The sequence below is a fragment of the Mercenaria mercenaria genome, chromosome 17, assembly GCF_021730395.1.
Source record: "Mercenaria mercenaria strain notata chromosome 17, MADL_Memer_1, whole genome shotgun sequence".
NCBI lineage: Eukaryota > Metazoa > Mollusca > Bivalvia > Venerida > Veneridae > Mercenaria > Mercenaria mercenaria.
This window is the reverse complement of record NC_069377.1, coordinates 52,755,818-52,782,539: the sequence shown is the minus strand read 5'-3', so window position 1 is coordinate 52,782,539 and position 26,722 is coordinate 52,755,818. Positions and strand designations below refer to the sequence as shown.

The 26,722-nt window shown below is 36.5% G+C and overlaps 1 protein-coding gene across 6 annotated transcripts in view; it reads left to right on the top strand.

Annotated features, from left to right (window-relative positions):
- The window catches only part of LOC123536403 (uncharacterized), a 90,948-nt gene that overhangs the window by 1,087 nt on the left and 63,139 nt on the right, over positions 1–26,722 (top strand). For 5 of the 6 annotated variants that reach the window (XM_045319571.2, XM_053528176.1, XM_053528175.1 and 2 more), the window contains exons 3-10: positions 3,547–3,653; positions 4,704–4,881; positions 10,363–10,499; positions 12,269–12,469; positions 15,777–15,966; positions 16,479–16,624; positions 17,387–17,891; positions 20,114–20,851. In XM_045319571.2, coding sequence (XP_045175506.2) covers positions 3,547–3,653; positions 4,704–4,881; positions 10,363–10,499; positions 12,269–12,469; positions 15,777–15,966; positions 16,479–16,624; positions 17,387–17,891; positions 20,114–20,851 — 2,202 coding nt within the window. The remainder of the gene's footprint in view (positions 1–3,546; positions 3,654–4,703; positions 4,882–10,362; positions 10,500–12,268; positions 12,470–15,776; positions 15,967–16,478; positions 16,625–17,386; positions 17,892–20,113; positions 20,852–26,722) is intronic. The other variant, XM_045319572.2, reaches the window with a different exon arrangement.

Below are 26,722 nucleotides of genomic sequence, written 5' to 3'. Positions count from 1 at the left end.
CCAAAAGGTATGAAACCGATGTTGCTTTCATCTCACAAAAACTGCTAAATCTTAAATCGTATTTACTTCTCTCTTTTTTAGCTGGACTATTCGAAGAATAGGGGAGCTATCCTACTCGCGTCTGCGTGAGCGTGAGCATCACACAAATTAAAGTTTGCGTACCACCCCAAGTATTTTCAAAGTCCATTGAGATATTGCTTTCATATTTTGCATACTTGTTTACCATCATGACCCCAGTCTGTAAAAAGGAGGAGGCAACTCTATCAAGTATTTTGACTTAATTATGGCCCCTTTTCGACTTAGAATAAATGTTAAAGTTTGTGTACCACCCCAAATATTTTCAAAGTCCATTGAGATATTGCTTTCATATTTTGCATACTTGTTTACCATCATGACCCCAGTCTGTAAAAAGGAGGAGGCAACTCTATCCAGCATTTTGACTGAATTATGGCCCCTTTTCGTCTTAGAATAAATGTTGAAGCTTGTGTACCACCCCAAATATTTTCAAAGTTCATTGAGATATTGCTTTCATATCTGCATACTTGTTTACCATCATAACCCCAGTCTGTAAAAAGGAGGAGGCAACTCTATCAAGCATTTTGACTTAATTATGGCCCCTTTTCAACTTAGAATAAACGTTAAAGTTTGTGTACCACCCTAAATATTTTCAAAGCCCATTGAGATATTGCTTTCATATTTTGCATACTTGTTTACCATCATGACCCCAGTCTGTAAAAAGGAGGAGGCAACTCTATCCAGCATTTTGACTTAATTATGGCCCCTTTTCGACTTAGAATAAATGTTAAAGTTTGTGTACCACCCCAAATATTTTCAAAGCCCATTGAGATATTGCTTTCATATTTTGCATACTTGTTTACCATCATGACCCCAGTCTGTAAAAAGGAGGAGGCAACTCTATCCAGCATTTTGACTGAATAATGGCCTCTTTTCGACTTAGAATAAATGTTAAAGTTTGCGTACCACCCCAAATATTTTCAAAGTCCATTGAGATATTGCTTTCATATTTTGCATACTTGTTAACCATCATGACCCCAGTCTGTAAAAAGGAGGAGGCAACTCTAGCATTTTGACTTAATTATGGCCCCTTTTCGACTTAGAATATGCTTACTGTAATGATAAAGTTTTACTCATTGCCAGGGATCATCCTAGGTCAAAATTTTAGGGAGAAGTGACTTCTCCCTCCACAGAACTTAGGGAGAAGTTGAGGAATTTAAGGAGAAATGATAGCATTCAGTTTCCTGCCTATATATATCCACTTTCTATGGGTCTTGCTGTAACTTATAAACAGTAATTATTTAAGGAAATTAATTCTTGCATTATCATTTTCATGAATTTCTAAATAAAGTATAAACTTAGCTATGAAAAAGTCGCCTTTAAATTTTTATCTGAAATTTACATGTCCGAAACTCGTAAATTTAACAGGTGCACGATCAAAACGCCGTGAAATTTTTCATTCCTGTTTCGATTCTCGTGCTTTTATAATGCCTGATTTTTGCATCAACTTGTTCAGATTTATACATTTAATTTAATTATTTATTTTTTTTTTGAAAATAATACCAAACTCGTAGGTAATGGCGATGTTTTTACAATATTTTGTACGGCAGTTCTGACGTCCGCGTAATCATTTTTGATCCACAGTACCCGAGCAATTCATTTCCAGAAATTGACCGTAATCATGGTAATTGAAATAAATTTTGAAGTAATCTTTAATAAAATGAAAGAATAATATACAATTGTTGCGTAAGAGCACGCTCTCGTTAAGTTTATCGGCTTTTTACACGCCGATTGAAAATTTTCAAAATGGCGGCGGCTTACAATATTATTGATTGACACTGTGGGATATTAACGCTACAATTGGCTGAAGTTTGACAGGCGTGTAGGCGGGGTTGACTATGGATTTATCAATAATTTAATCTAGAATATGCATCAAGTTAAACAGATAGTAACTCGCTGAAAAACTCGGCGATTCGGATTTCGCCCGGAGGCGATAATTAGGCGAAGTGGCCGACTTTAAAGTGACGGTATCGCTCAAATCGCCTTGTAGGATGATACCTGATTGCTTATAATATTATACTATCAAGCACTGAGAATAGTCGAGCGTGCTGTCCACTGACAGCTCTTGTTTTTGCTTCAGTTTAAATTCAGCAACAACCTATATTAGTTGTTACAAAATAAAGCATATGGATTGACTGTTGCTGAATTTAAATCGAAACAAGAGAAGAAATAAATTTGATTTAAGATTTAGCAGTTTTGGTTGAGTACATTTTCATCCTTTCAAATGGAGGTATCCCATGTAATGGTGAGAGACACCAAATCCTACAGGTAGGGGGTCCTCTTGGACACCACTGAAAAAAAGTTAGTGTCAAGGCCTGTTACTGTAAAATTTTCATCTCATTGTCCTAAGAGACAGACTGTCTGACATACTTTTTAACTGTTTGCTTGTAAGTGTCATCATATGAAAATCAAAGCCATCCTGTGCTGACTGGACTAATTCAGTGTGTATGTTTAAACATGAGTGAAAGAAAAGTATGTGATAGAAATTAAAAAACTGAATGATTTTGAAATGAGTGTATCAATTATCATTATTTTGATTTGTAGTACAATAATCCAAGGAAGTTTATTAGGATGGGATTTTTGTAACTAGAATTTGAAAAATGAACAACGCTATCCTGTACACACTAAATCAGTGTATATATTGTAAATTATGGCAAGGAGAGAAAAAAAAACATGAATTTTATTAAAGCTGAATATTTTGAAATGAAAACATATTTCTTCTGATATACAGGAAAATGCTACTAAAATCTATTTTCTTTGAATCTGGTATGCATGAAAAGTTCGTTAGCTATCCTCTATATCCTAAAGCACTGTATCTGAAAGTCCATAAGGATAGAAGTAAATCTCATAAGTAAATGATGAAGGTGCTTTTTTGCACTTAATTAATAAGCAGGCATTCTATAAATTGATATGGTTGTTTTAAATTGTGCCCTTTCACTTTTTGTATGCTTATGCATTTTACTTGTTAAAAGTGATGTATAGACTTATGAAGATAATTGATGTTTCAGCAATTTGTATAGATTATACATTTATGCAAAATTGTTTAAAACTTGAAATTTAACTTTTATTTATCTTTCGTCACAAAATATCTACACACATGGGGAGCTGAAATATCTGTCCTAGTTGAAAACCACTTCTGTTCCATGACAAGTGATAAGCAGAAACAGTTTCAATGAATCTTTTGACTCTTAGTCTTACCAGTTGTGTATACTAATATAAGCAAAGCATGATTCAATTTTAAATATACTTGAGATTTATAATAAGCATGCAAATGGTAAATTCTTCTTGAAACAGTGATTGGAGACGGAAGAACATCTGAGATAGATCTGACATAATAATCATGTTTTGTGTGAAATTTAGTATCTTGTGTCTGAAAATCAAACTAACGTTGCTGTCAAAGGATATTTACAATTTGAATTCCTTCATTTTCTGAAGTGTGCAAACTTCATAATATGGTCTAAATTTTTGCAGGACTTGGAAGAGGGATTTATTCAAGCACAGACAGAAGATGGCAGTGCTTTTTTGTTGGATCTACTCTGTCATCTGCTGAATGGCTGCTATGGAAGAAAAGACATTACGTATGTATCACGAAAACACAAGCTAAAATGGTCGGCTTTTATGTATAAACTTCTGTATTCTTGTACAAGTTTGAAATTATGAAACATGAGTTACTGTCCTGTCTACTTCCTAGGTTGGGTATTTAGTTTGGGGGAAAAAACTGAAAAACATCACACTTTTGATTATAATTGCATTCACATGGATGACATTTTTCTAGAATTCAGGTTTTTGTATGCTCAACCCCCAGCGCAAGTTTCAGGAATGCATTTAGTATGTTAGTATATTTTGAGGCGGAAGTTCTGCTTACTTTTGCATTTGTTTCTCTTAGTTCTGCAGCATGAATGAGTTTAAGATTATTAAAAAAAGTATAAATTTAAAACTTCAGATCAAAATTATATGTTTGAATATAGTGTCTGAGTACTAAAGTTAGAGTAACATAAATTTTGTAAGAGTGGTATTTGCTCTAGTTTGAAATCAAAGCAATACATGAATTCAAAATATGTGTGAATAATAAGATAAATCCATACTGTTTAAAACAACTATGAGGCATAGATTCTCATGAGTAAGTCTTGTCCTTGAATTGCATAACTATAATGACACAAAAATTATCCTGTCTTGATTTTTGTTGCAAACTGTATCATAGATTAAAAAAATAAAATGTCTTTCCATGGACACTGATAATCATAGTTGTAGCTGTAGTAAAACGGACTTTCTTCTAGAATCTTGTCAAAGTAGAATATGAAAATACATGTAGAGTAGTAAGATATTAAATTATCACTATTCAAGATCATCTGTAGATTGCTAAAAAGTACAGATACAATGCTTCTATTTGATAGGCGCATTTTCATGTGTCTGAACAAGTAAAGAGAACATTTTGCAGCTTCATTGTGTATGTTTTAAAATTAATATTGCCTATCAACCAATTTTATCTCTCTATAAATAATAAATTTATACAATCAGTAACATAGTTTTTTGTTTTTTTTTTAAATGACATAAGTCTGGAAGAAAGTCACTGTAAAGTCTAATTTCACAATGTTTTTTGATATTTTTATGAAATTTGATTATTGCAGTATAACAAATTATGACTTGTATGTGAAGGACATCATAAAGTACAAATGGGATATAACCGACAGTCCTATCAAAGAAAAGTCAGAATTCAAGGCTTTAACTTTGAGGGAGAAAGTAGAACTGATATATGCTATATGTGAATACAGACTTGACACAGAAGATGTTATTGAACAACTTAAGGTATGTTTTTATGGAAGCTTTCTGTGTGTTGTGCTCCACCGTAGGAATTTAGAAGTGGATAGACAGTGTTGTGGTCTTTGAACATTTTTTTCAGTCAATACAGAGCAAATTATAAATGTAAACAGAGCAGTAAGAGTTGCATTTAAAAGCTATTGGAGATGTCGCAGTTTCATATTTGTATGTGTATACGTGGAAAATCCTCATGCATAACAATAAACATTTGCCAGTGCCATAATTGACTAGTAAGTTTAATCAAATGAATTGCTACACAGGTAATTCTACACATTTTGAAAAGTATAAGTTTTCTTCTACAGGTACAGTTGAATTTGTACACCTTGAATAATTTGCGAGTTTTGACACATACCAAGGAACAAGTGTGAAATTGCAACATCTCTAATAATGAAATTATTTTTAACATTTAAGTTTCATTATTACTACGATAGAGACTAAAGTGAATAAAAAATGATATTTAAAAAAGAAATGAATTATTGCCACTTCCAGTTGTGAAATGACTGTTTTGCCTTTGACCATTTTGGAGGAAAGCAAAATATCTTTTTACCTCTAATCCATAGACGATGGAGAGCTATGCTACTCGACCTTTTATCCATGTCTGCATTTTTGTCCTTTGTTAGTTCTGATGAACTTCGATTCTGTTATAAATTAATGGATTTTCTTTGCACTTGAAATTATTGTTTCTCATCATCACCCATAGCATATGATACAAGTGCAACAAGTCTAGCACCAGTATTTCATGAATTATGCCCCTTTTTGCATGGAAGTTCAGGTTTTGATGCACTGTTGCTTTATCTGTTGCTATAAAATGGATTTAATTGATTAAAATCATTCCACATCATCATCCATATCAGTTGAAACAGTAACCATAAGTTTGTGTTTCCAATGTTTCATGTCCTTTTTATTTACTGATGAAGGTAGAGGGATATTGCTTTGGTGTTGTCCACACTTGTGTTGGTGTCTGTGTCCGCCCGTCCTTCCAAAATTGAATATGCTTGTAATTCAAAAAGTATTTCACTGGAATCGCTAAACCTCACATAATGATTAATTAGCACATGACCATTTCTCACTTGTTGTATAATTCCCATAGACCCAGTTAAAGCAGAGCTTTTCCCTTGGTTAGGCCATAATTTAAAAATTGTTTGTTTGCAGTGCTCCGACCCAGATTTTTAGGAGTGGGTAGGTAGGTAGGGATTTTTTTTTTTTTTTTTTTTTTTTTTTGTTAAGTCAATGTACACAAATTTTCTCAGCAGACATTGAAACATATTCATGAATTTCAGATAGTAAGAACATACATGGCCAACAAATTCTACCAGGAATTTCACAGAGCACAAACTTGCATGTAGACATTTATTAAACCAGATCTTTCATTTTATAATTAATCAAAATTGAAACCGAATGACAGTACTTTGCATATAGACCGGGAATGCAACGAACGATCTGGACACTCCGAACCCTCATTCCTTAAAACCTTTTACAGGACAGTTGTTCTGACGATGCAGATGATGTCAGACCCTTAGTGTATGAAATAATGGCCTTTGTTGCATTTTGGTCTAAGTTTTGAGCAATCTGGATACAGGCCTAAGTTGTCCAACATTTTTTAGGCGAGATGGGGGTGGGGAAGGTAGGCAAAAAAGAATGTTTGCTGCCATCCCCCTGGAAATGTTAAAAATCTATTGATGAAATTGTGGCCTCTGTTACATCTCTTGACAGGAATGAAATAGTGGCCTCAGTAACAGTTTTTGACAGGAATGAAATATTGGCCTCTGGTACTTCTTTTGACAGTAATGAAAGGGCGGCCTATGCTACCTCTGTGAATGAAATAGTGGCCTTTTTTGATGAAAGAAATGAAATGGTGCCCTATGTTACATCTTTTGGTAGGAATGAAAATAACAGTGGCATCTGTTACATCTTTTGATAAGAATGAAATGATGGCCTGTGTTTAATCTTTGTTAGGAATGAAATGATGGCAACTGTTACATTTTTGTCTAAATTTTGCGTGCACTGATATTATTTATCTGGACACAGGAAATGTTGTTGCATATGAAATCCACATTACAGTCCAAAATTTGGCATTAGGTATAGAAGAACGAATTACAGAATATTTTTTAAATACAAGTTTGAAATAGTGGGTTCTGCTACATGTTCAACTTTGTTAGATAAAGGTAACTTCTCGGGCAACTTGGGGCAGGGGAGCAGCATATAGGCCTCCCAACCCCTCCACCCCCAACCCTTTGAATACAGGTCTGTGTAGAAGAGGGTGATTGTGACCAGCTGTGGAGCTTCTCATGCTTAATTTTCAGTCTCCATTTTAGTGAAAATTAAGGCTTTAAAATTGAAAGGCTTTGCTTTTAAACACAAGCTGAAGTATGTCAAATTATGATTTAGTTCCTTTAAGTAAGAACAAGAAAAGATGTTCACAGCACTTAAATTGCAAATCCATATATCATCTCAGTCCTTTTAAATCAAAGTGTATTAGGTAATACACAAATTGTACTTGTAGAATTAGGTCAAATTACATCACACCCATCACAACATTTAGCTGTCAAACTGCTTCCTTTCATCTTACATCAAAGGCCAAATGCCGATTCGCATCTTTCCTTTGAACTTAGCCGACAAGTTAGTGCCACTGTATTTTTCAAGATGTTTATGCAATTTTGTCACCAAATGTGTCGGATAAAACTGGGAAAAAAGTGAAATCATGTTTGAAAAATTAGGATTTACAAAAAAAAAATGAGGTATGTGGCTTTATTACGTGTTCGAACAAGGTCTCAATTAATACATAAAAATGTGAATAGTTATCATTCAAGTTGCGAATTATTCTAGTGCATGATAAAAAATTCAGATGTCTGTTTAATTTATAGACTTTTAAATGTTGAAACTAATCAACAGAAAATCAGAATAAATTTTTAGACCGTGGTCATGTTGACTGACTTATATTATTGGTCAGGTCCGTGGCGTTGTGTCAGACGACATTGTTTATTAAAAGAATGAGTTAGGATTTACGGCGAACCTACACAAACAGGTCATATACCGCCGAAACTTTTGTTTATTGGAAAATTGTTTATCAAATATACATAGGTCACCGTAAAATCATGTGAGAAAGACTAAGTAAAGATGTCTGAGCGACTTGCTCACTCAGATCGGAACTTGTGACTTCCGAAACACGTGCGAAGACGGCAATATAGTCGCGTACACTAAACGCTGAATGATCTGCTGTATATTTAAATACGAAAAGGAAAACGTCTGCTGAAAATGCATTTTGCAACAGAAAGGATCAAAACATAGATAAAAAAAATTGCCCCCCTGAACTGCCTAAAAAATATTTTGGGTCGGGACGATTTTGATGGGTCGGTCGGAGCACTGCAAACAAACAAAATTTTAATTATGGCCTTAGGTAAAAAATTGAAAAAGTATTTTGATTAGGGTCAACAAACCTCTAGCACACAACCTTTGCTTACATATAGTATTATAGCCAGGGCTCTCGCGACTGGGCGACTTGAGCGAAATAGGCGCTCTAGAACTTCAAACTTCGCTCAAATCTAACCTCAAAGCGAAATGCAAGTGGCCCGATTTTCTTTGATTTCCGCACTCGCTAATTACTGCTACCCAGACTGTTGACAATTTGCACCATGTCATAATGAGTGTCGAATACACAAACACACGCCGGCAGCATAATTTAAGCTCCGCCTACCTCAGGTACTTGCGAGATTATCCTGAGAAGTGTGAAAGCGAATCAAATTATCCGATACACCAGTCTATTGTATTAAGCCAATCAGCGCCGCGTTTACGTCTTTGACACTTCGCGTTTATTGTCATCATGTGCAAAAAACAACAACAATATTTTATTAAAGAAACTGCTGATTAACCATGCGATTAATTGGAATATGGTACACAATTATTTGTTATCTATGATAAAAGAACGACATGTAATGTATTAACTACGTTAAATTGACTTCCATCGATGAATTTATTTGAATATGTATTTCTAGATTACTGTACACATTTTACTTTCAGTTTTATATTTCGAGTGAGATACTGACATTCTTCGGTGAATGACTCGGTGCAAAGAGCTATAAAAAATAAATACACTTCTACTTCTTTGCTCGGTGTTAATAATAAACACTTCATACATGTACAAGATATAACCAAAATTCGGCGTGTTACATTTATAGCATCCGCTTGAATTTTGAAAACGATGGTTTTCAGAATTTTGTAACAAAACGATAACCACTGTATGGGAAATGATCTAACTAAGAAAATGAATGGTCACATCAATGTTTTTTATCAAGAAACAAGAAAATTACAGCCACCTATCGAATCACTCAACATCATTGTGGTAGAAAAAGTCTTCCCACTTCTCCCTGAAGTCTCCCCACTTCTCCCTAAATCAACTTGAGGGAGAAGTGACCTCCCAAAAATTTGGACCTAGCTAGACCCCTGATAGCTGACCCAGCAGAAGCAGAGGTTTTCCCTTTGATTTGGTAAAAAATAGGGACTTTTGACTGTATCTAAGTAACCTATTGATGGATCTTCATGAAACTTTACACAAATGTAGATCAGTATAGGGTGATGGTGCATGTGCAGTTACATCAGGATCACTTCATTAGTTATTGCCCTTTAATAATTTTATGAATTTCACGAATTATGCCAACTTTCACTCTGTCGCTGTGATACCTAATGGATTTGACTGAAACTTGAATTGTTGTCCCACTTCATCTACATTGGTGGTATTGATCACCAGTGGTACAAATTTAGATATAGTTTCTTCGGGTATGTCGTAGTGGTCAAGGTGGCTGATTTCAAATCACTTGCCCTTCACAGCCGTAGGTTCAGAAGCTTGCCCAAGTTTAGAAATCTTTTTCCTAGGTGGCTTACGTATGGTTGGTGGTTCTACTAACGTACTAGATGTTGTCTGGAATAATGCCTTGAGGGGCACCTGGAGTTTTTCTCCACCATCCAAAGCAGGAAAGTTTTCATTTGACCTACAATTGTATCAGTGCAACTTTAAAACAGCAAAAAAAAAAAAAAAAACAATCAGCTATGCTGTATTTCACTATCAAGTATCAAAATAGTAAAGTCAACTGTCTTATCTGAAAACTTTAGTTTGATCTGTAAGGTTTAGGTGAACACATTCTGACAAAATATTTACACTATTTTGATAATAAAAACTTACTGTAATTTGCAGTTGAATGCAGTGGGGAAAACTGTATGTGTTCCAGTCAAGTCGTAGCTGATAGCGATTCATTTATTTTATGATATTTTGGTTAAAGACTTTCCAGCTTTGGTTGAATTCTTTCAAAATGTGGAAGTTCTTGATTCTGTTCATGTGTGTGCAAATAATTATGATCAAAGTTGCCTCTTGCACTTCACTAGCAGTTTAATTTAAAAAAGAACTGCATCGGATTTAAGTGAAACTGTTAGGAGAGAACAGAAAACAGATTTTTCATTTACATGTGTATTTTTAAGGGTTTTGAAGGAGATAGTATGCGAGTGGAGCCCCTTGGAAAAGACAAAGATGGCGCCCTTTACTGGTATTTCTATGGTAGTAGACTTTACATGGAAGACCCAGAACCAAAGAAAGAACTCACTAAGGAAGAAAAAAGGTATTTTCCAATTTGATACTGATTCTTGTTATAAAATGTGATGAATTAGGGATTAATATAGGGTTGAAAATAGCAAATTTGCACAATTAAAGTATTTTTTTTATCAGCATTTTTTTTCTTCAAGGTTCATTGTTTGGCTAGCCTATATTGCTAAGGTAGGCTGTTTGCAGACAGTTCAAGTCTAAGCTCTAATACACACACATCAAATCAAGAATTGCATATTTTGGATTTACGTATCCATTCTGATAAGCACTGGAATTTGTTGAATTGCTAATTTGCACATTGTACATATTGAGGTAAATTAAGCAGCTTCTCTGATACTCCAATGCATTGTGAGATTTAACTTGGCACAAAAACCACTATAACATTAATAAAATGATGTCTTATACAAGGACCATGTGACCAGCTCTAAGGTCAAGGTCACAATTGGCACAACATCATGAACAATGAACATGATGTATTTTCCTACATAAACTTTAGTGATAACAGCTGTTTGTGTCCAACACTGAAATTGTAATGTATGATGGAATATTGAAACTTAAGTTTATTAATCCCCGGGGGGTTATAGGAATGTTATCCATCCATCCTCTCTGTCCGGATTTTCATGAAACTGGTCAAATGATCACCTCATCAAGATGATGTGCAGAACCCATGAGTTAACCTTATTGGTTCATGGTCAAGGTCAAAACTGAAGGTCAAAGGTTTGAGCTTGCTCTGTATCTCCTAAACCCTTGAAGGATTATTATAAAACTTGGATCAAATGATCACCTCATCAAGATGATGTGCAGAACCCATGGGTCAGCCATGTCGGCTTAAGGTAAAGGTCGCAACTCAAGGTCAAAAGTTTGAGCCTTCCATTTCGTGTCCGCTCTGTATCTCCTAAACCCCTTGAAGGATAATCAGGAAACTTGGGTCAATTGATAACCTCATCAAGATGATGTGCAGAATTTATGAGTCAGCCATGTTGACTCAAGGTCAAGGTCTGTACTGGAGGTCAAAGGTTTGAGCCTTCCAATTTTGTGTCCGATCTATATCTCCTAAACCCCTTGAAGGGTTTTCATGAAACTTGAGTCAAATGGTCACCTCATTAAGACGATGTGCAGAACTCATGAGTCAGCCATGTCGGCTCAAGGTCAAGGTCACAATTCTGGATCACATGTTTGAGCCTTCCATTTTGTGTCTGCTCTGTATCTCCTAAACCCCATGAAGGAATTTCAAGAAATTGTGGTCCAATGATCACCTCATCAAGACAATGTGCAGAACTCATGAGTAAGCCATGTTAGGTTAAGGTCAAGGTCAGAACTCGGTCAAATGTTTGAGCCTTCCATTTTGTGTTAGCTCTGTATCTCCTAAACCCCTTGAAGGATTTTCATGAATATTTGGTCAGTTGATCACTTCATCAAGACGATGTGCAAGACTCTGCCATGTTGGCTCAAGATAAAGGTCACAATTCAAGGTCAAAGGTTAGAGCCTTCCATTTTATCTTCTCTGTATCTCCTAAACCTCTGGAAGGATTTTAATATGACTTGGCTGTAATATTCCCCTTCACCCCTGCCAGCTTAAGGTCAAGGTCACAGCTCGAATGTTTAATGGTTCCACCCGATACCATCAACCCTTTCACTATATGACTTACTGTAGGCTCTTGCTTGTAACAGATTTTTAATTTAGCAAAAATAAGATATTTCTGACTTGAGTGTTTCGAGATATGATTTTGAGAAAGAGCTTGCTTGAATTCTTATAGTTACTGTTACAACATACTGCATTTACAGAGCCAAGGATAGGGAAAGGAGAATTGAAGCAAAAAAGAAAAAACAAGATGAAAAGAAGCAGAAGAAGGAAGAAAAGAGAAAAATGAAAGCTCTAAGGAAAGTAGAAAGGAAAAAGAAACTTGAGGAGGCAAAGAAAATTGAAGAAAGCAATACAAGACGGAGTGGGCGATTACGTACTCGAAAAATTGAAATTCCAGAGAGGTAGGCAGTCTTAGTGGATCAGTATAGAACTTGAAGATATTGTTAGGAGTTCCAAGGAATTGGCAGTAATATTTTGAATTAACTTGCTCATTATGTCTCCCCTGGATTGATTTAGCTGCTGTCTGTATGTCACAAAGTTTTTGCAACTCCTCCGACACCAAACTTCACAGAGTGACCATTGCATAACCAAATTGTGCATATATTCGGCATTTTCTTGTTTGATGTTAAATTAGCTTACCTGTCACATAGTGCACACAACTTGTATTGGCGTAATATCTCGGTTCCTTTCGAAAACTGGCCAGATCCCATCATGGGTTCCACAGTTAAGGGCCAAAATTTGCTATTTTTGGCTTGTGAATACAATAGAGACCACATTTTGCAATAGATTTTAATCAAACTTGCACACAACTTGTATTGGCATAATATCTTGGTTCTTTTTGAAAACTGGCCAAATGCCATCATGGGTTTCAGAGTTGTGGCCCCTGAAATGGCCAAAATTTGCTGTTTTGGCTTTTATTATTATTATTTTACCAGATTTATATAGCGCCCTTTTCATGATAAACACGTTCAAAGGCGCTTTACATATATCATACGCAGCCACACAGGGCGCGAAATTCATCCTCTACTAGTACAGACACAGAGCGATCTGACCAGAGGGACAGAGTGAGATAAAGCCCCCAGAACAGAGAGAGAGAGAGAGAATCCTTTTTAGATACAGACTTGTCCGGCTAACTAAGCCTAGCTCTTTGCGAATAGACAGTCTGGTTCTTTAATGTGCCCAGTGTATAGCACCTATACATGCGAAGCCGTCTTTCCTTGGAAGAACCAGTACAGGCCTCTAAGTAAGGTGGGAGACACTCAAGAGCATCTCAGAAATTTCCAGTACCTTGACTGGGATTCGAACCCCGGACCTCTGAATCGACAATCAAGCGTGTTACCACTAGACCACCGGCCCACTTTTGCAGACATAATATCTTTAACAACAATAGATCTTGGATTCCATGATGAATCCGTCAGATCCAGTCATAGGTTCAGGAGTTACGGCCCCTTATTGACACCTGTAAGAGCCCTTGTGAACACAATAGAAGTGACATTTTACATTCAGTTTTAACCACACTTACACACAAATTAAGTCAAATAAGATCTCAGTTCCTTTCAAAAACTGGCTAGATTCCATCTTGGGTTCTATAGTTACTGCCCTTCAGGGGCAAAATTTTCCATTTTGGTCCTTTCAGCCATATAGAGGTTTAATTGATGCTTTGATTTACTACAAACATGAACATAATTTTTATCTAGATGATCTCTAGGCCAAGTTTGAAACTTATGTGGGGTCAAAAACTAGGTCACCAGGTCAGATCAAAGGAAAAGCTTGTTAACACTCTTCATGAAACTTGGTCAGAATGTTGATCTTGATGATTACTAGGCCGTGCTTGACACTAGGTCATGTAGGGTCAAAAACTAGGTCACCTGCTAAAATCAAAGGAAAAGCTTTGTTAACACTCTTAGAGGCCATATTTATGACCCTATCTCCATGAAATTTGGTAAGAATGTTTATCTTAATGATTCCTATGTCAAGTTCAAAACTGGATCATGTGGGGTCAAAAACTAGGTCACCACTAAAATCAAAGGAAAAGCTTTTTATACGCCCGTTTGAAAAACGGGACGTATTATGGGAACGCCCCTGGGGGGCGGATGGGCGGGCGGCGTCCACAGACCTTGTTCGGAGTATATCTTCTACATGCATGGAGGGATTTTGATGAAACTTGGCACAGTTGTTCACCATCATGAGACGGAGTGTCATGCGCAAGAACCAGGTCCCTAGGTCTAAGGTCAAGGTCACACTTAGAGGTCAAAGGTCAAATTCAAGTATGACTTTGTCCGGAGCATATCTTCTTTAAGCGTAGAGGGATTTTGATGAAAGTTGGCACAATTGTTTATCATCATAAGACGGAGTGTCATGCGCAAGAACCGGATCCCTAGGTCTAAGGTCAAGGTCACACTTAGAGGTCAAAGGATACAAGAATGAAAACTTTGTCCGGAGCATATCTTCTTCATGCATAGAGAGATTTTGATGAAAGTTGGCACAATTGTTCATCATCATGAGACTGAGTGTCATGCGCAAGAACCAGGTCCCTGGTCTAAGGTCAAGGTCACACTTAGAGGTCAAATGATACAAGAATGAAAACTTTGTCCGGAGCATTTCTTCTTCATGCATGGAGGGATTTTGATATAACTTGGCACAAATGTTCACCACCACAAGACGGAGTGTCATGCTCAAGAACCAGGTCCCTAGGTCTAAGGTCAAGGTCACACTTAGAGGCCAAAGGTCAGATACAAGAATGACTGTCCGAAGCATTTCTTCTTCATGCATAGAGGGATTTTGATGTAACTTGGCACAATTATACACCATCATGAGACGAAGTGTCATGCGCAGTTCCCTTCTTTAGAATTACTTCCCTTTGTTGTTACTATAAATAGCTTATATTTTAACTTTTTCATTACTAGACGTAGGGAAAAATCGAGACCACTTTTCTGTAGTATAACATGCATGTTACATCCAATTTTGAGGTGTATTTTGACCAATCTCTACCTGGTAAGGATTTTTGTGTGGACTTGCAATTTTTTTTGTATTTTTTTTTTTTTTTTTTTTTTTTTAAAGATTAACTTCCCTTAGTTGTTACTATAAATAACTTATATTGTAACTTTTTTATAATTGACCGTCGGGAAAAACCAAGACCACTTTTCTGTGGTACAACATAGTTGTTACTTTCTAATTTTAGGTGTATTTTAAGGTATCTCTACCTGGTAAGGAGATTTTTTGTGGACTTAGAAAAACAAAAGAATTACAATGATTACTAAACAACCATAAAATTAAAATTACATCTGCAAATACAGGTGCTAGAGTAAAGAAATTTGCTGTGACGGGCGTATATTGTGACATTCTTGCACTCTTGTTAACACTGTAGAGACCACATTTATGACCCTATCTTTATGTAACATGGTCATATGGTTTATCTTAATGAGACCAAGTTTAACAGGTGAGTGATATAGGGTCATCATGACCCTCTTGTTTATTTTGAATGAGCTGCTTTATAGACTTTGTAATATAATCGTATGAGGCATTTTCGTAGAATATGTGACATACTTTGTTGACATATTCTTGTCATCCTTGAAATTCCCATGAAACAGGACTAAAGTAGAACTGACTTGGTTGCAGGACTAGAACAGTAAACATGATTGTGAAGGAAGAGGACAGACATCATCAAATAAGGCAACACAATGAAGTATTGTTTTCTTTGAATTTCAGCGAATCTTCTGACACTAGTAGCTCTTCAGAAGAGGAGGAAGAAACAGAGGAATCTTCACACGATGAATCTGAAAAGGTTGAAAAGAAGAGTAGTAAAGGAAGAGCCAAGAGAACACCTGCCAAAACAACCACAAAGAAAGAAACAACCAATCAGAAAACACCATCAACAAAGAAGGAAACCCCTTCAAAGGTAAATTAGTCTAAATAGCTTTTAGCTTCATTATACGAAGAATAGGTAGAACTGTTGAACTTCCCCATACATCAGTGTCTGTTTTCCCCTTCAGAATAATTTCATAGATATTTTTCTTTACATGACTCATTACCAACACTGTTCAGCCAGCTGTATAACTAATACAAGCAATCTAGGTCCACAGTGGCAGTCTTTTTTTAGTACTTAGGCTTTTGAAATGTTTGGCTGTCCTGACAGCTGTGTGTGGATCATGCATTTCAGAAATATAAAATGTATATCTTCTCAAATGCAGTTTGAACTGTTTCTTCAAATGGCTCAAGGATTTGTTTAAAGAAATAGAGAGAAAAAAATTATACATACTGACTATGCAAAAAGTACATATTAAAACCATTTCTGCAAACTGCATGTTGTTTGGCAGAACCTTTTCACCATAGTAATACATACACCAACTTGATTGTCATCATACGTGAGGAAAATGGAAAAGGTCATAACATCCTGTGTCATTTATTAAGCAGGGAACAAGATCTAGCAGTAGGAACGTTGCTAAACAACAGAAAAACCCCGATCCCAAAACTCTACAAGCTGACACTGGTACTCGACGGAGTGCAAGGAGTCGAAGGAAACCAGAACCACCACCATTACCGTCTCCATATAACAGGTAAATTAGAAGGTTTAGTAAAGTAGTTACAGGTGCTGTGTTTGTACCCTCGTACACCTTGCTGTGACCAGACTGTCGAATTCTTTCATGCTATGTAGCTGTCAGTTCCAAGGTTGTTTCACGCATGTACCTGAAACAGTATCTTGTTGTGCACCTGGAGTCTTCTTCCTCTGCCAGTTTACCTACAAAAGGACTAGTATGTATATACCTTACTGATGGAGGCCTTTTTGAGTGGGTAAATAGTTTCAGTAATCAAATCCAGATGTTAGTTCAAAGTTTTGGTTTGAAAAAGTGATTTATTTAGATACAAGTTTTATGTGAGAAAAGAAATACTGATTTTTTTATTTTTTTATATTTAAAGTTTTGAAAGATGCATACATAGAAGAATCAAAATAAAATTGTGTAGTGCTTAATACAAAAATGAATAAATTTAAGGCATAGTGTGCAGATACTGTGTCAAAGTCTAAGAGAGTTAATTGTAGGGAGTTATCTCCCTTGACTTGTTAAATATTTGTTTGATAGTATTTTTATAAGACATGCATCACAGTTTTTAAGACTTTGCACATTTGCTTACAAAAGCTTGCAAGCTAAAACATACTTTTTTGTTGAAAACTAACTGTAAGAGCTAACCTAAATGAGATAATGAATGGTCACATCATTTGGCAAATTCATTGCAAATAAATTCAGAGTATTGCCTTTGTTGAAGGAAAAATTATTAACTATTTTAGTTAATTAAAGTTTTTAACCTTTACATAATTTCAGCGAAACAGAAGAGGATAATGATTATGACAATGACAGTGGTCACGAGTCAGCAGGCTCACTGAGATCTGAAACATCAAAGGTGTCTGTAAGGTCTGGCACATCCAAGAAATCTGTTACTCCAGGGAAGAGATCCGCACGGAGACCAACTGTAAATGTGGACTTGAAAAGAGATCTGAGTCGTACAGACGAAGATGGAGATGAAGAAGAGGAAAAGAACAATGATGTTTGTGACAAGGAAAATGATGAGAAGGAAAAAGATGATGTGACTAGTTGTAAGGACAAAGATGATGATGATAAGAAGGAAAAAGATGACAAAGAAACTGATAAAGATTATTGCAAGGAGGAAAATGAAATGGAGGTCGATGATGATAATAATGGAAAAGGCTTATGTTTGACAGAAGAAGGAAAAGGTGATAGTAAGAAAGAAGGTGATGAAGTAGAAACCAGTAAAGATGAGATTGTTGAAGATGATGGTAGTGGTGAGGGAAAAGTGGATAAAAAGAAGGTAATAAAGGATACTTAAGTTTTTACAGTGCTTCATCTTGTGACTCTTTCTTGTTTTGTCATAGATATATTGTGATTCTGTTGTTTGCATTTAAGGTAGGTGTGATTTTGGAACATTTGGATATTTTTTTCTTAAAATCTTTGGCAAGTTTATATTTACATGCTTGCTGAATGTCTGATTGGGACCCCTGTAAATTTGCTGAATGATTTTTAGGGAAAAAATGATGAGTTATTGTCATCACTTGGTCGGTGTCGGCATCAGCGTTGCCTGGTTAAGTTTCATGTTTAGGTCAGCTTTTCTCCTAAACTATCAAAGATATTGCTTTAAAACTTGCAACACTTGTTCACCATCAATAGCTGACCCTGTACAGCAAGAAACATAACACCATCCTGCTTTTTGCAAGAATTATGGCCCCTTTTGGACTTAGAAAATCTGATTTCTTGGTTAAGTTTTGTGTTTAGGTAAACTTTTCTCCTAAACTATCAAAGATATTGCTCTGAAACTTGCAACAGTTGTTCACCGTCTTAAGCTGGCTCTGAACAGCAAAAAACATAACTCCATCCTGCTTTTTGCAAGAATTATAGCCCTTTTTGTACTTAGAAAATCATGGGTAGGACAACATTTCTATTATACAGAGACAAAAAAAATCAGATGAGCGTCTGCACCTGCAAGGCAGTGCTCTTGTTAGAGTTAGATATTATGGAAGTCTAAAGATGCTTGTCTCCAGATTTTAGTCAGATTTGTTTAATTTGTTGTAAGTTATTTTAAATAAAAAGTCAGTCAGTGTCTGTTTTTAAAACACATTGTGTTTCTGTCAGTTTTGTTAAAACCAGGGGTAGAATTAAACTTCATGCACTCACAAATTTTTGCTAGTACAAGAATTTTCAACTCGGCAAATTATTAACTTTACTTGCAATTGAGAAAAGCCATTTTTATGCCCCCGAAGGGAGGCATATAGTTTTTGAACCGTCTGTCAGTCTGTCCGCAATTTTCGTGTCCGGTCCATATCTTTGTCATCGATGGATGGATTTTCAAATAACTTGGCATGAATGTGTACCACAGTAAGACGACGTGTCGTGTGAGAGACCCAGGTCCGTAGCTCAAAGGTCAAGGTCACACTTAGACGTTAAAGGTCATTTTTCATGATAGTTGGGTGTGTACGGTCCATATCTTTGTCATCCATGGATGGATTTTCAAATAACTTGGCATGAATGTGTACCACAGTAAGACGACGTGTCGCGTGCAAGACCCAGGTCCGTAGCTCAAAGGTCAAGGTCACACTTAGACGTTAAAGGTCATTTTTCATGATAGTGCATTCGTGTCTGGTCCATATCTTTGTCATCCATGGATGGATTTTCAAATAACTTGGCATGAATGTGTACCACAGTAAGACGACGTGTAGCGCGCAAGACCCAGGTCTGTAGCTCAAAGGTCAAGGTCACACTTAGACGTTAAAGGTCATATTTCAACATAGTGCATTGATGGGCGTGTCCGGTCCATATCTTTGTCATTCATGCTTGGATTTTAAAAATATTGGGCATGGATGTGTACCACAGTAAGACGACGTGTTGCACGCAAGACCAAGGTCCGTAAGTCAAAGGTCCTAAACTCTAACATTGGCCATAACTATTCATTCAAAGTGCCATCGGGGGCATGTATCACCCTATGGAGACAGCTCTTGTTTTGATAACGAAATTTACAACAAATGAATAGTTGGTTATCATCTTCTGCAGACATTTTGCTGAGTCTTAATAAATTTGATTTTGTATGAAAAAAGTTACATAAATTATTGCTACATGATTGAACTCGGAAAGCCAGTCTACCAAGTATGTGCAGTGTGAAAAAATGTCATCAGTCAATATGTACATTATTGAATTAGTATTTACAGCAGATGAGAACTGAAATTTAATGAAAGGAAAAAAATCTCTGTCAATCCCATATTAATATCTACACAATGCAAGTGTGGGAGCTTGAATTCAAACCCAGAAAACAAACCTCAAATGTTGAGTCATTGTGTTATAATTATGATGTAAAATAGAATTTAGCTGTATATCGTACAAATGAAATGATTTATGATTTTTGATAACCAAAGCACTTCACTTTCCGTTTCATAGTTTGCATGCCAAGAAGTTTTCTGTACTTGTATTCTTATCTCATTCACCAGATGTAATTTGGCTGGAAATTTACACATGTTTTTATTTTTCAATTGATTTATTCCTTAGACTGTAGATGACAGTGATACAAAGGTAGTTGCAGATGCCGGTACCAAAAGTGAGCATGAATTATCGAGAGAAACTGACGAGATAGAACCGAAGGAGGAACAAACAGATCAGGTCAAAGTTGAAGAATTAGAGAAAACGGATAACACATGTGATAACAAGAATTCTGAAAACATTTCAGAGAAAGATGAGAATAGGGATGTTGCTGCAGCTACAGCTGATTCAGATAAAGATGATGTGAATATTAAAACTGAAAATACTGAAGTTAAGACAGAAGAAAAAATGGAAACTGATAATGATAATGCAGTTGTTAGTGAAAGTACTGTTGAGAAAAAAGATACAGAATCAGAAAATAGTAACATTGAAAAGGAAAATATTGATGTTAAACCAGAAATTGAGGAGACCTCTAATGATTCCAATGATGCAGGTGTTAAGAGAGTTTTAAGGAAAAGAAATGCCGAAGAAGTAAAAACAGAACCAAAGAATTCTGATGATGATAGTAAAGAGGGATCTGAAGCAAATGAGGAAAGTAATTCTTGTGAATTCAGTCTGTCCAAACCGGCAGTTGCTCCCCAGCCGTCAAAGTCATCAACTCGCTGGCATCTGGTGTGTGAGACACTGGACGATTGGATAAATTTTGCAGAATGGTATAAGGACAGTCCAGTGAGATGTGAGAAGTCACTCTCAAAGGTGATAAGGGAAGATTTCCTACCAGTTCTGCCAGAAATCATTGAAGCAAGGGTAAGTAGGGTGTAAGTTTAACCTTTCCCTGAGGATAGTAATTTTAGAATCTTATGCTCTAGTACAATACACCATATTGATTTAAAACCTGGTGATAATACTCTTAGTGCTTTCATCTGAAGCTTTAAGCACTGGAGAAGTCCAGGTTTCCACAAACAGACTATTAAAACTTGTTAAAAGTGTCAAGATTTAACCCTGAAAGTTAATCAGCCATTAGGTTAACAGTGCTCCAGCTAGGATTAAAAAAGGGCAGGGTGCTGGCACTGAAAAGGGCACTTCTGGGGTGGTGGTCGGTCCGGGACCGTGCTCCCTCGGGGAAAAAAATATAACTGGTCCATGCATACAGTGCATTTTAACATACTTTAGGCATGGAATTTGGCATAATTTAGGCATGTTTTTGGCACACTTTAGGTATGGTCTTTTAGTAGGCTATGTCTGTCATCTCTAATGCACCTATTTATTAACTAAAAATTCTGCTGTTTGTATTTTACTTGGCATTGATTTTCAACTTGTCACATTTCTTTGTAATTGCATACTGAATAACAATATCTATGTGTTTAGGCCTATTTTACTTGTTACAATTTCAGTGACACATCTCCTCCATGTAGGCTACTTGATATTTATAAATTTATACATGCAACATATTATATACAGAAAATAAAGTTTAACCTTTCACTTAAATAAATGAAATGAGGCAAAGTTTTTAACTTACAACAGTCTAAAAGCAAGTTTAGCACTTGTAATAGACATATTCCGGGTATCCAAAATTTTAAATCCGGATATGGTTACACTTTTTAGCTCACCTGTCACAAAGTGACAAGGTGAGCTTTTGTGATCGCGCGGCGTCCGTCGTCCGTCGTCCGTGCGTGCGTGCGTCCGTGCGTCCGTAAACTTTTGCTTGTGACCACTCTAGAGGTCACATTTTTCATGGGATCTTTATGAAAGTTGGTCAGAATGTTCACCTTGATGATATCTAGGTCAAGTTCGAAACTGGGTCACGTGCCATCTAAAACTAGGTCAGTAGGTCTAAAAATAGAAAAACCTTGTGACCTCTCTAGAGGCCATATATTTCACAAGATCTTCATGAAAATTGGTCAGAATGTTCACCTTGATGATATCTAGGTCAAGTTCGAAACTGGGTCACGTGGGGTCAAAAACTAGGTCAGTAGGTCTAAAAATAGAAAAACCTTGTGACCTCTCTAGAGGCCATATTTTTCATGAGATCTTCATGAATATTGTTTAGAATGTTCACCTTGATGATATCTAGGTCAAGTTCGAAACTGGGTCAGGTGGGGTCAAAAACTAGGTCATTAGGTCTAAAAATAGAAAAACCTTTTGACCTCTCTAGAGGCCATATTTCTCAATGGATCTTAATGAAAATTGGTCAGAATGTTCACCTTGATGATATCTAGGTCAAGTTCGAAACTGGGTCACGTGGGGGTAAAAACTAGGTCAGTAGATCTAAAAATAGAAAAACCTTGTGACCTCTCTAGAGGCCATATTTTTCATGAGATCTTCATGAATGTTGGTCAGAATGTTCACCTTAATGATATCTAGGTCAAGTTCAATACTGGGTCATGTTGGATCAAAAACTAGGTCAGTAGGTCTAAAAATAGAAAAACCTTGTGACCTCTCTAGAGGCCATATTTCTCAATGGATCTTCATGAAAATTGGTCAGAATGTTCAACTTGATGATATCTAGGTCAAGTTCGAAACTGAGTCACATGCGGTCAAAAACTAGGTCAGTAGGTCTAAAAATAGAAAAACCTTGTGACCTCTCTAGAGGCCATATTTTTCAATGGATCTTCAGGAAAATTGGTCAGAATGTTTACCTTGATGATAATCTAGATCAAGTTCGAAACTGGGTCACGTGGGGTTAAAAACTAGGTCAGTAGATCTAAAAATAGAAAAACCTTGTGACCTCTCTAGAGGCCATATTTTTCATGAGATCTTCATGAATATTGGTCAGAATGTTCACCTTGATGATATCTAGGTCAGGTTCGAAACTGGGTCACGTGGGGTCAAAAACTAGGTCAGTAGGTCTAAAAATAGAAAACCCTTGTGACCTCTCTAGAGGCCATATTTCTCAATGGATCTTCATGAAAACTGGTGAGAATATTCAGCTTGATGATATCTAGGTCAGGTTCGTAACTGGGTCATGTGCGGTCAAAAACTAGGTCAGTAGGTCGAAAAATAGAAAAAACCTTGTGACCTCTCTAGAGGCCATATTTTTCATGAGATCTTCTTGAAAATTGGTGAGAATGTTCACCTTGATGATATCTAGGTCAAGTTTAAAAGTGGGTCATGTGCCTTCAAAAACTAGGTCATTAGGTCAAATAATAGAAAAAGCTTGTGACCTCTCTAGAGGCCATATTTTTCAATGGATCTTCATGAAAATTGGTCAGAATTTTTTATCTTGATGATATCTAGGTCACATGTGCTCAAAAACTAGGTCACTATGTCAAATAATAGAAATAACGACGTCATACTCAGTTCAACACTGGGTCTTGTGGGGATAGGTGAGCGATTCAGGACCATCATGGTCCTCTTGTTTCTAAAAGTCGTCGAATGTCCAGTTTAAACAATATTTTTGAAAAATTATTATGATGCAAAGACAGTTTAACAGCATTTTACAGTACCTGACATTAAAGTGTACCCTGTCATTACATCTTAGTAAACTAATTTCAAAGAAATCTTTATGAAAAATCGGCAATTTCACCAAGCAGACGACAACCTACTTTCGATTTCAAAAACTTGTAATACGATAAAATCAAAATATTTTCCTATCTAAATTTGATTGTGATCGATTTTTAGCTCACCTGTCACAAAGTGACAATGTGAGCTTTTGTGATTGCGCGGCGTCCGTCCGTCCGTCCGTGCGTCCGTAAACTTTTGCTTGTGACCACTCTAGAGGTCACATTTTTCATGGGATCTTTATGAAAGTTGGTCAAAATGTTCACCTTGATGATATCTAGGTCAAGTTCGAAACTGGGTCATGTGCCGATAAAAACTAGGTCCGTAGGTCTAAAAATAGAAAAACCTTGTGACCTCTCTAGAGGCCATATATTACATGAGATCTTCATGAAAATTGGTCAGAATGTTCACCTTGATAATATCTAGGTCAAGTTCGAAACTGGGTCACGTGCCTTCAAAAACTAGGTCAGTAGGTCTAAAAATAGAAAAACCTTGTGACCTCTCTAGAGGCCATATATTTCACAAGATCTTCATGGAAATTGGTCAGAACGTTCACCTTGATGATATCTAGGTCAACTTCGAAACTGGGTCACGTGCCATCAAAAACTAGGTCAGTAGGTCAGATAATAGAAAAACCTTGTGACCTCTCTAAAGGCCGTATTTTTCATGGAATCTGTATGAAAATTAGTCTGAATGTTCATCTTGATGACATCTAGGTCAAGTTCGAAACTGGGTCATGTGCGGTCAAAAACTAGGTCAGTTGGTCTAAAAATAGAAAAACCTTGTGACCTTTTCAAAGGCCATATATTTCACAAGATCTTCATGAAAATTGGTCAGAACGTTCAACTTGATGATATCTAAGTCAAGTTTGAAACTGGGTCATGTGCCATCAAAAACTAGGCCAGTAGGTCAAATAATAGAAAACCTTGTGACCTCTCTAAAGGCCATATTTTTCATGGGATCTGTATGAAAGTTAGTCTGAATGTTCATCTTGATGATATCTAGGTCAAGATCGAAACTGGGTCACGTGCGGTCAAAAACTAGGTCAGTAGGTCTAAAAATAGAAAAACCTTGTGACCTCTCTAGAGGCCATAAATTTCAAGAGATATTCATGAAAATTGGTCAGAATGTTCACCTTGATGATATCTAGGTCAAGTTCGAAAGTGGGTCACGTACCGTCAAAAACTAGGTCAGTACGTCAAATAATAGAAAAACCTTGTGACCTCTCTAGAGGCCGTATTTTTCATGGGATCTGTATGAAAGTTGGTCTGAATGTTCATCTTGATGATATCTAGGTCAAATTCGAAAGTCGGTCACGTGCCATCAAAAACTAGGTCAGTAGGTCAAATAATAGAAAAACCTTGTGACCTCTCTAAAGGCCATATTTTTCATGGGATCTTTATGAAAGTTGGTCTGAATGTTCATCTTGATGATATCTAGGTCAAGTTTGAAACTGGGTCATTTGCGGTCAAAAACTAGGTCCGTAGGTCTAAAAATAGAAAAACCTTGTGACCTCTCTAGAGGCCATACTTGTGAATGGATCTCCATAAAAATTGGTCAGAATGTTCATCTTGATGATATCTAGGTCAAGTTCGAAAGTGGGTCACGTGCCCTCAAAAAGTAGGTCAGTAGGTCAAATAATGAAAAAACGTTGTGACCTCTCTAGAGGCCATATTATTCATGGGATCTGTATGAAAGTTGGTCTGAATGTTTATCTTGATGATATATAGGTCAAGTTTGAAACTGGGTCAACTGCGATCAAAAACTAGGTCAGTAGGTCTTGAAATAGAAAAACCTTGTGACCTCCCTAGAGGCCATACCCTTGAATGGATCTTCATGAAAATTGGTCAGAATGTTCATCTTGATGATATCTAGGTCAAGTTTGAAACTGGGTCATGTGCCTTAAAAATTAGGTCAGTAGGTCAAATAATAAAAAAACCTTGTGACCTCTCTAGAGGCCATACTTTTCATGGGATCTGTATGAAAGTTGGTCTGAATGTTCATCTTGATGATATCTAGGTCAAACTTGAAACTGGGTCAACTGCGATCAAAAACTAGGTCAGTAGGTCTAAAATTACTAAAATCTTTTGACCATATTTTTCAATGGATCTTCATGAAAATTGATCTGAATATTCACCTTGATGATATCTAGGTCAGTTTCGAAACTGGGTCACATACGGTCAAAATCTAGGCCAGTAGGTATAAAAATAGAAAAACCTTGTGACTTCTCTAGAGGCCATATTCTTCATGAAAATTAGTGAGAATGTTCATCTTGATGATATATAGGTAAAGATCAAAACAGGGTCACGTACCTTCGAAAACTAGGTCAATAGGTCAAATAATAGGGAAACCTTGTGACCTCTCTAGAGACCATATTTTTCAAAGGATCTTCATGAAAATTGGTCAGAATTTTTATCTTAATAATATTTAGGTCAAGTTCAAAACTGGGTCACATGAGCTCAAAAACTAGGTCACTATGTCAAATAATAGAAAAAACCACGTCATACTCAAAACTGGGTCATGTGGGAAGAGGTGAGCGATTCAGGACCATTATGGTCCTCTTGTTATTAATTAGATTTAAATGTCTGTTGTCTGGACTTAAGTTTCAGTTGTGTATAAAGGGGTATTTACGACTGTATTACCGAAAACGAAAGTACACTTTGACAGGTGGCGCGAAATGATAATGATTTCAGACTGGTTTGCAAACTGTTTTAACACTAAGGTTCAGTGATTTTAATGCTAGTGGAGCAGTCTAAAATATCATGGTCTGCCTCATGCACGATTACAGCAGGTAATTGTTTAATTGTTTGCTAATTATGTCAATGTCCCCCGGCGTGTATCACTCGGTAAAAAGGGGCAATAAAGCAGTGTATTATAATCACTGAGGCAAAAAAGGGAAGTTTGGCTAAAAAAAGAAATGAATGGTTGTAAAACGGGCAGGGTGCCTGGCAGGGCAACAGGGCGGAACGAATTTCGGAACGAGCGATGTGCCCTGCTGTAAATAGCTAGCTGGAGCACTGGGTTAATCATCTGTTAAAATTTCGATCCTGTATGTGAAATGAAATTGTGTACATAATTGAGGGGAAGTAATTTCTTAGGTCTTGCTTCAACATTGCAAAGGGAAGTTACTTTTGAGACGAAAGTATCTACTTGTGGAGATGGAAATAGCACTGGTCA